At 45.3% G+C, this 14,969-nt stretch overlaps 1 protein-coding gene across 1 annotated transcript in view; it reads right to left on the bottom strand.

Moving 5' to 3' along the window:
- Nucleotides 1-467: 467 nt before the first annotated feature.
- The window catches only part of Tmc7 (transmembrane channel like 7), a 52,057-nt gene continuing 37,555 nt past the window's right edge, over nucleotides 468-14,969 (bottom strand). The window contains exons 10-16 of the mRNA XM_052200493.1: nucleotides 12,706-12,823; nucleotides 12,419-12,516; nucleotides 10,778-10,964; nucleotides 8,095-8,225; nucleotides 7,005-7,160; nucleotides 4,031-4,109; nucleotides 468-2,750 (exon numbers count right to left, since the gene is read on the bottom strand). Coding sequence (XP_052056453.1) covers nucleotides 2,670-2,750; nucleotides 4,031-4,109; nucleotides 7,005-7,160; nucleotides 8,095-8,225; nucleotides 10,778-10,964; nucleotides 12,419-12,516; nucleotides 12,706-12,823 — 850 coding nt within the window. The 3' untranslated portion in view covers nucleotides 468-2,669. The remainder of the gene's footprint in view (nucleotides 2,751-4,030; nucleotides 4,110-7,004; nucleotides 7,161-8,094; nucleotides 8,226-10,777; nucleotides 10,965-12,418; nucleotides 12,517-12,705; nucleotides 12,824-14,969) is intronic.

The raw sequence follows: 14,969 nt of genomic DNA, 5'->3' as shown, positions 1-14,969 counted from the left end.
AGAGAAGGGGGTGGAGGGAGAGAAGAGGAGAGGAAAGGAAGAAGGAGGAGGAGGAAGAAGGAGAAGGAGGAAGAGGAGAAGATGAAGAAGATGAAGAAGAAGGGAAAATTAAGGAAGAAAGAAAGAAAGAAAAACAGAACAGGAGCCTATAGCAGAAGAGGGGAAATGAAAATGTTTGCAAAGGCTTTTCAGGTTCACTTTCCCAATGTTCCTATGAGGAAGAATGACAATACTCACTTCAAGTACCCATCTGTGGTTGCATAGTTACCAGAAATGTGTGTTGCCACTGTGGAAGACTAGACGGCCATTAAAAACGGGAGCTACTTGCAGAGAACATCAAGATGTTATTAAAGAGAACTTCAGAAATATGTATTCACAACACACACCCAACACATAGTTATGTTCAATATTTATTAAATTTATACAATAATAAAATAAATACAAACAGTGGCTTTCAATGGTAGTGAGATATAAAATGCTTAAGATATCTTTGTCTTTCAAGTTCAAAACACACAAACATGCTTTTCTTTAGCTTCTGAATAGCCAAGAGGAGACAAGACTCATCTAACACATCCATCAATGTCAAAATGCTACTTCCTCTAACTGCAGTGACAAAGAGCAACTTTAGAGAGTATTGCAGTTCTTATCACTTGATCGGTAATGAGGAACTTCTGTGGGTTCAAGGACAACCATACTTTAAAACTTTCAAGACACTGTATCAGTAGTTTAACACACACCTGTTAAGAGAGCTGAACTTTAAAACTATACAGACATTGCCTGGTTATTCAAAGTTATCAAAATATTCAAGTAAGAGGTGTGCACATTAGCAGCACTAACTAAAACCAATATACCAATTGTCATATTTTGGTATCTGTTTTATAATAAAGAAAATATATTGTTCGTTTTATCCACCATTCCTACAAATTCAGGAAAGCAGATAATCCTCAGGACCATGGCAGCAAGGACAAGAATATTACATGAAGGCACTAGGAAAAAAATGCCAACAACCAGGATTTGTAAAATGAGAATGGAATGAACTTTGGTTTACTCAAAACTCCTGTTGTTAGGCTTAAAACCTCATAGATCTTTAAACACAAGGAAATGTTAGGAAGCACACGTTCCCACAGAAACAAAAATATCCCAGGTTAACAGCCTCGTGAAAGATGAAAGAAATGATTGTGCTGGGCTTGAGGATATGAGTTCTGCCTCCAGATATATGTATGCACATGCACGCATGCGCGCGCACACACACACACACACACACACACACCTGACCAATGGCCCTTTATATGAATTCAGACAAGTTAGTCATGGACACACACACACACAAACACACCTGACAAAGCACCCTTTATACACATATAGACGTGTAAGCAATAACAAATTTGCTTTGCTTCCAGAAGGAGAAGCCAGTCATTTTTAGGAAGAGGGTAGTAGTCAGAGCAGGGAAATCCTTCTTGGCAGCTTTCTAAAATATTAATTGAAATTTAAAGATTAGGAGCCAATGAAAAACAGTAAAGACTCCACCTGTCCATCACAGGACTGCAGCACACTGACAAGACCTTAAAGTGAAAACAGATCAAATTAGACACCACTAAAAGGGTCACCCCCTAAGGGAGGCTTATGATGAGGTATTTATTAAAGGGAGGCTTTTACTACACTGGAGATCTCAAGAGATACGCTGTGTTTGTCATGTTTTATAAAAACAAAGGTACACACACACAGTTTTATACCCAAGCAAACAAAACCTAGCCCTTTGAAATGTGTACTTAAGTAATCAGAACCCAACCTATGTGTGTATTATGGGGCGTTCTTATGAACAGTCTGGGCTGTGGACCTACCTCTGACATCACAAATATAACCCCTGACCCATGAGCCCAGCTCCAGTACCAAAAAGCATGCTGCAGCCTGCCTGAGATGCTCTGTGACCTCCAGGAATGAAGAACTCCATGCAAGGAAGAGGAATGACATTTGGAAAGCAGAGAGGAACTGTCTGCACCTTGCAAGTTTATACCCCTCTTCAATTCTGTCACCAGATCTTAGAACTTGGGGCCAGGTGGAGACTAAAAGCTGATGTAGCTGAGGTCACTTTCCCTGGAGAAAAGTCCCAAAAAGCAGAGAATCTGAGACTGCCACTTGCCCTAGTCCCTTCCTCAAGGGGGTAATACTGACGGGCATGGGCGGGAATTCAAGTGTGACCAGGGTGCACAGAAGGGATGGATTTTCTTTCTGCAGCCATGATGGCCTCCCCACATTCCTATCAGCTGTCCTAAGCCTTAGCGTCTGAAGATTCCCATTCATTAGACAGAAGAAGTCAGGTTTAATTTGAAGTCACCAGTGCCATTCGAGATGGTATTCACTTAGCCTGGAAAGGCTTCCAAAGAAATCTCCATTTTACTCTAAAAAGCAACACACACAAACCTTTTTCTAAAAATACAAAAGTCTAAACAAAAACAAAATAAATAAAAATCTCCCCCTCTCTGATCGTGAGAGGCTGAGCAGCTCGAGGAGTTAGTGTTTTGGTGGAGTCCACAGCGAGTCACCGCTCCCTGGGGGTCAGTCTGGGGGTCAGCCCGCTTGGCCAAGTCACCAAACGTCATTTCCACTCAACCCCCAGGTGGACTTTTCAGGGTCATCAGAGCTGTGCTGAGAAGTTGCAGGCAGCATCTTCATGCTGACGCCGGCTGGCTCCGCACTTCCCTTTGAGCTTCCGTTAGTTTCTGAATAAGGTAACGCTTGTCACGACTCTCCTAAAAAGACAAACAGGTTCAAAGGGCATCTTGTATGTTTAGAACTGTACAAAGCTATTTCTACCTAGTGAGTCTCTGCTCTGACTCAAGGTAAGGAATTCCAGTCATTAGATTACCACAGTGACTTCCAGTCTGGCCTGTCTCTCTCACTGAAGTCTCAACCATAGCCCCTTGTCCTCACAATAGCTGGAGATCTAGAAATGTACATGAGGCTAAGGATGTGGCTCAGTTCCCAGCATGCACAGAGCCCTGGATTCAACCCCCAGCATTGCATAAATTAAGTGTAGTGGTCCATGCCTGAGACCTCCAACCCTTAGGAGGTGACTGTAGGAAGATCAGAAGTTCCAGGCCATCCTTGACTACATACTGTTTTTGAGGACAGCCTGGGTTATAAAGACCTAGTTTCAGATACACAAACAACCCAAATTCTCAAGAAATCCAAACCTCCTATTAGATCGGCCAGGCAATATAGTGACTTCTGGCTAGTGTTAAAGAATTATCCTGCCTCAAACCTCATCCTTCACGGCCCTCCAGCCACACACACCCAATCTCTTGTCTCTCCAAAGTGCCTGGCTAATTCCTACACTGGGTCCTCCCAGCCCTAATCAAGACCTGGAATAAAATGGCTATTGCCATAATTCACATCTCACTTTTGATGTCACTGCCTTTAACAGGCCTTCCCCAGCCACTGGCTGCAGTAGCCATGGTCCTCTGCAAGAGCAACAAGTGCTCGTGACCACTGAGCCATCTCTCCTACTCCCTGGTCCGCCATTTTTTTTTCTTTTTTTGAGACAGTTTCTTAATTACATCTGCAACTTGCCGGGTATTTAGGTCTGCTGGCCAGTCAGCCCAGAGAGCCACCTGATTTCACTTCCCCAGTGCCAGGGCTGCAGAAGGCAGGCCATGATGTGTGGCTTTTTACATGGACGCTGAGGTTGACCTGCGTCTTCACGCCTGTACAGCAGCACTTCACACTGAACCATCTCCCCATTCCAAAGTTAGCTTCTCTAACTCTTTAGTACTTTGTCTCTCTGGTGTAGCGCTGGATGGACCAAGGGGAACTGGAAAGAGCTGTTATTTTATTGCCCCCCCTTCTTTATTTGAAACAAGGTTTTGCTATTGAGCCAAACCTTGGCTGGTGTAGAACTCACTATGTAGAACAGCCATATGTGGAACTTGCAAGCTTCCTGCCCCAACCTTCTGAGTGAGAGCCTGTGCCACCATGCTGAGTCTTGGTTTAATGGCCCTGAGTCGTGACCCTTGGTCCCATGCTTCCTTACCAGGGACAGCTGCTCTCGGAGCTGTAGAACCACCCGCTTGTGTGCTCCAGCCAGTGCAATGAAGTAGAACATGACGAGGCTGCAAAGCAAGACAGATAGTCACCTGTGTCACCAGAGGGTCACTAAAAAATCACCTAGCACTCACAGGGAAGTTTGTATCATTGAAGGCCAACAAGAACCCCTCAGCCTCACATAGGAGCCAGTATCATCTAAGGCCACTAAAATCCGCCCAACACTCACCGGGGAGTCATGCCATCCACAGGCCACCAGAAACCAACACAGAACATTTAATCTGAACTATGTTTTCTTTTGCTAGGAAAAATAACGAAGCAAACAAATCCTCATATCCCCGAAGCAGACAGCCTGAGAAACCGCTGGAACCAGGAGTCTTTAACTTTCTCAGCTAATTATAAAATTACTGATGCTCCCCTGACATGCAGAATGACACAATGAGACGAGGTACAGACCAGAAAGTCAGCTCAGGGTGTCAGTTAACTGGCTATGAGTGATCACTGGGCAAGTGCTCTGGCCTCAGTTTCCTCATCTGTAAGATGGGTACAGGAAAACCCGGCGACCACAAGGTTAGGACTAAAAGCCATCAACAGCTTCCTGTCTGCAATGCTGAGTCTCAGATGGGGACAAATTACCTTCATGGAGAGATCTAAGTGGGACTGAGGGTGATCCCTCACCTCATTCTGCTTAATGTCCTCAGACAGGGCTGATAAAATGAAGACCAAATCACCAGGACAGCAAAGGCAGAGTGGACGCTCACCACCAGGGGCAGTGAGCAAACTATTAACCCCATTGCTGCAGGAACACAGCTTCTCAGGAAGGTCCAGGTCAGCCAGCTGAGCATCCCTAATTCATTTTATTAACCTCAGCAAGGAATGGGATTCCCCTGTTCATGAGGGTTTGTCCTTTTTTTTTTTCTTTTTCTTTCTTTCTTTCTTTCTTTCTTTTTTTTTTGGTTTTGGTTTTTTGGTTTTTTGGATTTGGTTTTTTTTGAGATAGGGTTTCTCTGTGTAGCCCTGGCTGTCCTGGAACTCACTCTGTAGACCAGGCTGGCCTTGAACTCAGAGATCTGCCTGCCTCTGCCTCCTAGAGTGCAGGGATTACAGGCGTGAGCCACCACCACCCGGCCTTTTTTTTTTCTTTTTAAACCAGCTTTTACTGGACTAATGATATCATAGGCTAAGAGTCATTTGTAAGTCAAGGCGTGGAAGGCAGAAGGCACAGCTAGCTGCAGTTGAATATGGCTTAGACACGGCTGAGCCACAATTCAGTACAAGCTGCTCTCTGGGGTTTCTCTGTTGCTCACTGATCCTTTTTTTTTTTCTCCATAAAGTGTAAGATTTAGGCAAACCACCTAGTGATGGTGGATATAGTAATGTCAGGAATAGGCCACGCTTATTTGGTTTTTATGAGCAGGACCTCGGGGTTCAGTTCACATGTGTGATCTGAGTCTAGTCAACACTCCCCTAGCACGTGACCCTCGGGAGCATTCCTAAAGTCCCAAGTGCTGAAAGTCCCAGCTCCCAGCAGGTGGTGCTGTGAGGAGAGGGGGCCTCGCAGGAGGGAGGCAGGGCACAGGGTGTGTCCTGCAAGGGGATGTGGAAAGGAATTCCTCTTTGCTTCCCAGTGGACAAACAGTGAACAGGCCTCCTGCACCACGTGCTCCCACCATGCAGGCCCAAAGGCAACAGGGCCAAGGGACCATGGAGTGGAGCCCCTGATACCCTAAGCCAGGATAAACCTTCCTGTCTTATAAACTGGTTTTCGGGTATTTTGTCACACTGGCAGAAAGCATTCTGTTGGGACCTAGGTAAATGTTAAGGCCTAGGTAACTGTTACCTGACTAGCCTGTCATTAAAAGAAAACTTTCTATTTTAAAAAAAAAGATTTAGTTATTTATTTTATGTAGATGAGTACACTGTAGCTGTACAGAGGTTGTGAGCCATCATGTGGTTGCTGGGAATTGAACTCAGGGCCTCGCTCGCTCCAGCCCAAAGATTTATTTATTATTATATGTAAGTATACTGTAGCTGTCTTCAGACACACCAGAAGAGGGCATCAGATCTCATTACGGATGGTTGTGAGCTTCCATGTGGTTGCTGGGATTTGAACTCAGGACCTTCGGAAGAGCAGTCAATGTTCATAACTGCGGAGCCATCTCTCCAGCCCAAAAGGAAACTGTCTAATGCCAAGATTGATTACATATTCTGTTATGCTCTCTACCCTTGGAAACCAATCATGATAGAAGTCAGTAGAACTGTTTTGTATAGTTACTGACCCAAACTATCCATCCAACAGCACTTTCTGCACCTATGGATAAGCCTTTGTAAATTGCCCCTATGATGGACCCCAACAGAAGAGAGATGTTGCACCAATATAAGAAACTATTTGGAATAAAACTTCCATTTTGAGTAGTGGTGAAGTAAAGCTTACATTCCGGAGACCTCCCTGGGAACTGACATCCTACTTGGCAGAAAGTACATGGGTAACTGATATCCTGGTTGGCAAGTTAAGACATGAATGTTAGACAAGTTCCATCCTGATAGACAAGTTAGGATGTGAATATCAGAGAAGACAAGTCCCCTGCCACAGTTGAATGAATACCCCAACCAATGGGAGCAGGTTAAGTGTACAACAAAGATATGTTCCCAAGGAAATCCTCCTATCCCTAAATCATGATTGGTAGAATAACTTGGAATAGCTGTTTGTGGATTTTGGGTTTTAAAAAACCCTGTAGGATCTTAACCGTTAACTGTAGGTAACGGTTCAGTTCCTGAATCTACACCATGCCCCTGATTGATCAGTCCTGGAGCATCTGCTCAATAGATTCTCCCTGTCTGACTGAGATCGGCGCCTGTGTGGTTTGTGAGGTGATTCCTGGACCCACCAATTCTAACACACAAACCGTTTCCCAAGTGAGAGGAGATGTATATCTCAATGAGAAGTGCGGCCTGTCACTCACCAGATGATCATGAAGAAAGGCACCGCAAAGGCTTCCGATGTCACGCCATGGATCAGAGTCTGCAGCGAGCTGGGGAAGGAGCTCACGGTCTGCGGGATGACCTCCCAGGTTGTGTTGAAGTTGGTAAATGGGCCACAGGCTTTTGAGGAGGGGATGCTGCCAGGACAGAGGGAGGAGGCTCAGCCCAGGCCGGGAGGTCTGCCTCCGCATGGTCAGCATGTTTATTTACAATAGCCTACGGGGAACTTCCCCAGTCCAGAAGTCCTGGGATATTAAGTTTGAAAATGCTGACCCTGAAACTGCATCAAGTCCCTAGGTCTAACTTTCAGTTTACAGGATACTCAAGACAGAAAAGTAAGCTTGCTGTCATGGAACATAAACAATTAAACACATATCTATCCTCCAGTCTCTTAATTCAAAGGCAGAGAAAATAGCCTAGACTCCCCAGAGAATCAAAGACAACTAAAAAGATATGACAGCTGGGCACAATGTGGGAAGTGGGAAAGACAGACTTTAAAATAAACTTGGGAAGGAAGACTGTGCTGGGGTAACTGAGAAATCTGAAACTGGCAGAAATAAATGAGCAATCTGTTACCTCCCTCCCTCCCTCCTTCCCTTCTCTCTGTTTCTCTCTTTCTGTCTCTGTCTGTCTGTCTGTCTGTCTGTGTGTATGTGTACACATGTGTATATACACACAAGTGTGGAAGAGTGCTTGCTTGTGCCTGGAGGTCAGAGGGGTCAACATCAGTATCTTCTTTCTTTTTTAAAACAAGGCTTCTCAGTGAACACTGGACCTAGGGCTTGCCCATTAGACCAGTCTGGCTGCCAATGAGTCCCTGGGATCTGCCCATCTCCATCCCCTCTGCCTCTGCCTGCTCCCCAGGACTGAGAGTAAAAAGTAGCAAGATCAAACAAATCAAAGGAAAACCAAAAAAGCAATAAAGGTAGATATGGAGAATCCAGAGGAACTTACTGATCTCTAAGGGCAGAATACTCTAGAAAAGCCCTGAAGAATGTTACAAGTTATTGAATACAATGAGATACAGGTCACTAAACCAAAGATTGTTTTAGAAAATGAAGAAATACTTACCGAGCCATGCTGATCGTCAGAGGTATGATTGCTAAGCACAATCCAATCAGCAGCACCAACAGGAAGAAGAAGTTAGAATTGGATGCTCTGAACTGCCGAGGGGAGGGTCTGCAGGTGTAGAGAAGACTCAACTACATAACAAAAGAGAAGAGGAAGAAATACCAGTCCTGAGAAAGGCCTTGGAGAGAGGACACGTTCACAACCCAGACAGTGCAACTGGGGAGTGCCCACCCCTGCCGGGGTACAGTGTCACACAGTTCAAAAGAATCCTCAGCCCAGATTCCAGTTTGGGGGAAATTCACATCGATGGCATAGTAGGGAGAATGGACCAAAAACACAGCAACACCTCAACTGTTGAGCAGACAGAATAATCCAGAAGGAATGTTGACAGCCAACAGTGGGGACTCCTCAAAGTAGATCTGTAAGATCTAATGTACGCAGTATTTTAAAGTCATCTCTGAGACAGCATGCAGCACTTTAAAAGGTTAAGAGCCTCTTCAGTCTCACGCAGTGGAAGGAAACTGATAAGTCTCAAGATCCTGGATGGCATAAACTTATTGAAGTTTTATTATTTTATTATTCATGGGTGTTTAAAGTGGTTCTACAATGATCTATGCCAACTAGGGAGATATTTTGCTTGAATATTTTACACACATATAACCTTTCCTATGTGTTAAAAATAAATATTTACACAAAGGGGAAAAGACTCAAAGCAAATATCAAGTAGAAAAGAAGGGAATGAAGAAAGGCATACTGTTTTCAATGTTTTAGAATCTGCATTTCTGCAGAAGAGATGAAATTTGTCTGAGTCCCATAAAAACCAGAGCAACTTGTGATCTTCGTTCTGGGGATAGACAGACAGACAGACAGACAGCAGGGCCTGGAGCCAGTGACTGCTGCACACACCTGCCCTTCATGACTGCACACACGGGAACTCACTAGCCAGCTAGTGTTTTCCTGTGAGTCCATACTCCAGCCTCTTCTGATGACATCAGCTACTTGATGTTTCCAAATGAAGATGGAAGGACAGTGGCCTAAGGCCAAAGGCTCCCAGGATAAAGTCCAGGCCAGGGCAAGGCCCTCCTCAGAGGGTGGAACCAATGCTCAGCAGTGGTGAGTGACACATGACCCTAACACTCAGGGAAACATGGCCACACTGTTCGACAGGGGCCAGTTAACCCTGAGCCTTGGCATTCTCCTTCCAAAAAAACATCAGTGGCTCTTCCAGAGCTGGGGGGTGGGGGGAACCAGAGCACCAGGGGACAATCCTCAGGAAGTGGGGCTCTGAGGGGCACAGGCTCATAGTATTAGTATCCCATGGTATTATTGTCACCATCATCAGTGTGAATTCTATTATTTCCATTTTTGAATGGCTAGGACACCAGGTAATTAGTAAATGTTAGGCTTGGGGTGAGCATGTTACTTGCCTAACATGCTAAGTTCTGGGTTCAAGTCTACACACACCACACACACACACACACACACACACACACTAAAAATAAATCATAGGCTTATTAATAAAAAGTATAGTGAGGAAGGGTGGAAATTACAATTTACATGCTTGATTGAGTATGGAGGAGGGTGAGATAGCCCAATAGTTAGGAGCATGTATTGCTCCAGCAGAGGATCCAAGTTCATTTTCTAGCACCCACCCCAGGCAGCTCATGATTGCCTGTAAAATTCATGAGGACCTAACATCTCTGCTCTTCAGGTATGCACTTATTATACATATAAGCACACGTACATGCACACATACACATATACACATACACACATATATATATACATACACACATACACATGCATACATCTATACACACATATACACATATACACAAATGTACATACACACATAAACACACATGCATACATATATACATACACATACATGCACATACACACACATAAACATGTAGAGAGAATTTAAAATAAACCTTTAAAAAGATCTCCATCTTCATTTTTAAAAATGGGTATGGGTTGCTTTTATAATAATGAACTAACTAGTAAGTCCAGGCAAGCCAGTCACCCGAAAGGCTGCCTAACTCACGTAACCCCAGGTTCTACCACAAAACCTGGGGACCCTGAGCTGTGTCTGGGCCTCCACAAGTCACCAGGCTCTGAGAACCTATGGATTGACTCCAAAGTTACAAAACAGAAATCAACAATTCCTTGGCTAGATGTCACTGAAATACACCACTGTTGTTTGATTGACAGCTCAGATTTGGCTCTGTCAGTCATGTATAAAAATTACATTTAAGTCCTAGGAACAAAGCAATTCTTAAATGTGCTTGAGAAGTTTGTTCTAAAACAAAACAGAACAAAACCCACCTGTAACCTCCTCCTAGCACTTGGGAGGTAGAGGCAGGAAGATCAGGAATTTGAAACCAGTCAAAGATTTACAGCAAGATTGTGTCTCAAAAAACAAAGCAAAATAAAAGGTGAAAATTTATTTGAAGTCTCTTCCCAGAATAAATTAAGGAACTGATATTGCATGAAGCTCTGGGTTGGGGAGACATGTAATTATGATGTGTCTCATGGGGTATAGAATGGCCTTCAAACACGTGCATGCCCAGATGGTACACCCTTGGCCTAGCCTGCTGGAGACATGCTGGGTTCCTGTCCACAGCAAAAACCAACTCGACAGAAAGACTGGAGCAGAGTGAGCCCTGCCCACTTCCCTCACCTCTTTCACGTAAAAGATGATAACGAATTTCAAGGTGGCGATGGCAGGAAGGAGTGGGGAGAAGAAGGCTCCGATCCAGCAGATGGTCTGCCCATACACGATGCCCAGGACGTTGTCTGGGATGGCAAATTCCTGCTGCCCCCAGCACTGGATCAGCTTTGAGGAGGCACAGTAGGTCACCAGGAGCCTGGAAACAAACTAGACACATTCTTACCTGATGCTACGAGAGCCCTGAGGCCACAGAACCACACCCACCAACCAAGGTCCTGGGCAAGTTTGAGAGAAAGTGTGTGTTTATGTGTAGCATATGTATGAGTGTGTACATGCATGTGTATGCAGGTGTGTGAATGCATGCAGAGAGCACAGATTGACATCAGGTGTCTGCCTCGGCCGTACTCCACCTGACTTTTTGAGAGGATCTCTCACTGAGCCGGGAACTTAGTGGTGGGCTGAGGTGGCTGGCCATTGAGCCCCAGGGAGCCCCACCATCTCCAGCTCTCCAATGCTGGGGTTTCAGGCACAAGCTGCCACTTCAGGCTTTACCTAGATACTGGAGATCTGATTTCAGGTCCTCATGTTTGTATAGCCAGTTCTGTACTGACTGAGTCATTTCTTTGGCCCAATATTTCTTTAAAAAATGTTAAGTGTGTGTGTGTGTGTGTGTGTGTGTGTGTGTGTGTACTCGGGGTTTTGTTTTTGTTTTTGAGATAGGGTTTCTCTGTGTTAACAGCTCTGACTGCTCTGGAACTCACTCTTTAGACCAGGCTAGTCCTACTCTGCCTCCAGAGTGCTGTGGGATTAAAGGTGTGCATCACCACAGCGCCTTTGTACGTATGTACAAATGTGCAATAGCACAGTATAGAGATCAGAGGACAACTTGTGGAAGCCAATTCTCTCCTTCCACCATGTGGGTCCCAGTGAGCAACCTCAGGGGGTGAAGGTGTATGACCAGTGCCTTTACCCTCAGAGACATCTTGCTGGCCCTCAAATTTCTTTTTCTAATATCTAACTTTAGGGTTCTCCAGACTTCTAGCCCACATCTTAAAGATCTGCTTAAGGTGCCTAGGCTGGTTTGGAATTCAGGATGTCCCTGCTTCAGCTTCCTGAGTGCTGGAACAACAGGCCTGCATTATCATCCCCTGGGTGCCTTGACTGTGGTAAGAAGACAGGGTTTCATTTAAGACTCTTGGAAGGACACAATGACAACAGCAGTAAGGGTTGCATCAATCTATGCTATCTTGCTTATTCTCATGGAAAGGCTGTGAGGGGACCCTGCTATCATCCTTCCTGTCTCACACAAGAAACTCAGTGTCTTGTTCCTCAGAGAAACAACTTGTTCATGATCACATGACCAGCAGGAAGGTGGTGTGAACCCCGATCCAGAAGCTACACCTAGTGCAGGAAGTCAGCACAGGAGGCCTTGTGGGACATGGCACCATCTACACCCTGGGTCCCAGGGTCCCACCCAAAGACATGGTGGCTGCTGCTGCTACTGTGTCAACAGCCTAGAGCCATTCGAGAGTCACCCGATGTCAGTGGTTCCCCCAGTGTTGATGGAGTCACCCAGCACTTGTGGAGAGCAGGAGTGGGTCAAGAGCTTCCAGTCATGGGGTGGGGGGCAACAGGGACCGCCTCACTTACTTCCTAGGGAAATCCACAAACAGTGTCACGGCCAGAATGATGATGAAGTCGAAGATCATCAGCTTGTACATTTCCTGTCCCACCTGAGTCTCCCAGCACTGAAACCAAGACATGGAGACACACTAAAAGACCCACTCCCAGCATAAGAAGCCAGCCTTCTGTATCTTCAATTGTCCCCACATCCCTCTTCCCAAAGCTCCTGCATGGACTTCAGTATCCAAGCCCTCGACCGTGCCTGGCATGTGGCCAGATCTGCCCTGCGGCTGGGACCCCGGGCCATGGCTCACCGGGTAGAGTTTCTGGTTATAGCCACAGAGTTCACACGTGCTGTCACCACAGGATGTGATCTTAGAGCCCAGCGTGAACACCAGCACACAGATGGTGGCCAGCCGCATAAAGACGCACCTGCAGGGAAGAGGGGAGGGAAGACTGGTATTAGAGCCAGCCTTTCTCTGGACCTGAACTGAAGAACACAGGCTCAGTCCTCGAAAGCAAACCTCAACCTGGGCAGAGATTCTGCCAGGGAAGATGAAGGAAAGCTCTGGAAGTGGGGGCAGGGAACTGGCTTAAAGCCAACAAGCTGTACACTATAAACAGGTCAAATGGTAACTTCATGTTGTAAATATTTTACAAAGTTTATAGAGTTTGATTTTTTATTATTTATGTGTATTTGCATGTGTTTGTTTGTGGATATGTGCACAAGCATTCAAGTGCCCATGGAAGTCAGAAGGGGACATCAAATGCCTTAGAACTGAGATTACAGGCTGTTATAAACCACCTGATGTGGGTGCTAGAACCTTTGCAAGAGCTCCTAACCACTGAGCCATCGCCCCAGCCCCTACAAGTTCTAAAGCAGGAAAAAAAAATCAAGGCATGGTGGTACAGAGAAAGTCAGTCTGAGCCACAAAGTGAGATGCTGTTTCAGAGAGAGAAGAAGAAGGTGGGGAGGAGAGTAAAAGGGGAGTCGGGAGGGGGAGGTAAGGAGGGAGGTAAGGAGGGGGGAAGGGAGGGCGAGGCCGACCCAGTAATTAAGCTCAGCATGTGGACCTATGTGGATTCAAATGTGAACAAGCCCCCAGCCCTTCCACCATAGAGACTAGCTCTACTTTGGATCACATGATAAAGATTTGTTAAACAAGACTTGTGTGGTAGTGCTTGAACGGTCCTACAGTGCTAGGAAGGGAACCACATGAAGGAGGGGAGACACAAGAGTGTGGAGGAAATCAATTTGATTGATGCGCATTATACATGTGTGAAAATATCACAAGGAACTTATTATCTTGTCCAGATAAGTGATAATAAAATTCTCTCTGTCTCTATCTCTCTTTCTTTCTCTGTGTGTGTGTCTCTCTCTGGGTCTTTGCCCCTGTATTTTGGAAATACAAAATACAAAGATTTTATTGTATGTTTGCTTACTTAAAAAAAAAAGAAAGAGAGAGAAATGATGTAACTAGTGTGGGACGGTGACTCAGGCCTGTAAATCCTGGCTCTTAGGTGACTGAGGAGAGGTGGCTGAAGGAGCCCGGCGGCACATTAAGGTCACAGTAAAGGTTGCTGACAGCCATTCTATTTCACAGCCACAGCTCACTCAGACACACATAAAGCTATCCAGGATAAAAGACAAATCCATTAGCCTTGTCTCTGTCCTGGCTTGTTTTATCATATTGACATAAGCTAAAGTCATCTAAGACATGGGAGCCTCAATTAAGAAAATGCCTCCATAAGACTGGCATGTAAGGCATTTTCTTTCTTCTTTCTTTTCTGTTCTTTTCTTTTCTTTCTCTCTCTCTCTCTTTCTTTCTTTCTTTCTTCCTTCCTTTCTTTCGGCTGGGGACGGGGAAGTTTCCTGGCAGGGTTTCTTTATGTAGCCTTGGCTGCCCTTGAACTCAGAAATCTGCCTGCCTCTGCCTCCTGAGTGCTGAGATGAAAGGTCTGGGCCACCATTACTCGTTGGCATTTCCTTAATTAGTAATTGATGGGGAGGGCCCAGCCCATTGTGGGTGGGGCCATCCCTGGGCTAGTGGTGCTGTGTTCTACAAGAAATCGGGTTGAGCAAGCCATGGGGCACAGGCTGGTAAGCAGCACCCCTCCCCCCTCCGTGGCCCATGTACCAGCTCCTGCCTCCCGGTTCCAGTTCTGTTTGGTTCTTGTCCTGACTTCCTTCATTGATGAACAGTGATGAGGCAGTGTAATCCATCATCACAGTGTAAGCCAAATACAGCCTTTTCTCCCCAAGCTGGCATTTCACTGCAGCAATAGAAACCCCAACTAAGACAGTCTCAAAAGGTTGGGGACAAAACTCAATTTCATATATTTGAGAAGTTGTAAAAAAAAAAAAAAATCCTATTCAAGCACAAGTACTCACTCAGTCATTTTTACTCATTGGTGTGAACTCTCTGAACTCTGCCTAATACTGTTAATTCTGCCATCTTTAGAACAGTATATCCTTCTAAGGACCCATCCTGTGTGTTCAGTTAATACAGAATCAAAGGTACAACACTGACAGGAGACTCTGAAGCCTAAGGCCCTTCACTGCACATCCAAACATTAA

Source organism: Apodemus sylvaticus, chromosome 1, assembly GCF_947179515.1.
Source record: "Apodemus sylvaticus chromosome 1, mApoSyl1.1, whole genome shotgun sequence".
Taxonomy (NCBI): Eukaryota; Metazoa; Chordata; class Mammalia; order Rodentia; family Muridae; genus Apodemus; species Apodemus sylvaticus.
The sequence above is the reverse complement of the archived record's forward strand: the minus strand, read 5'-3'. Positions and strand labels throughout refer to the sequence as shown.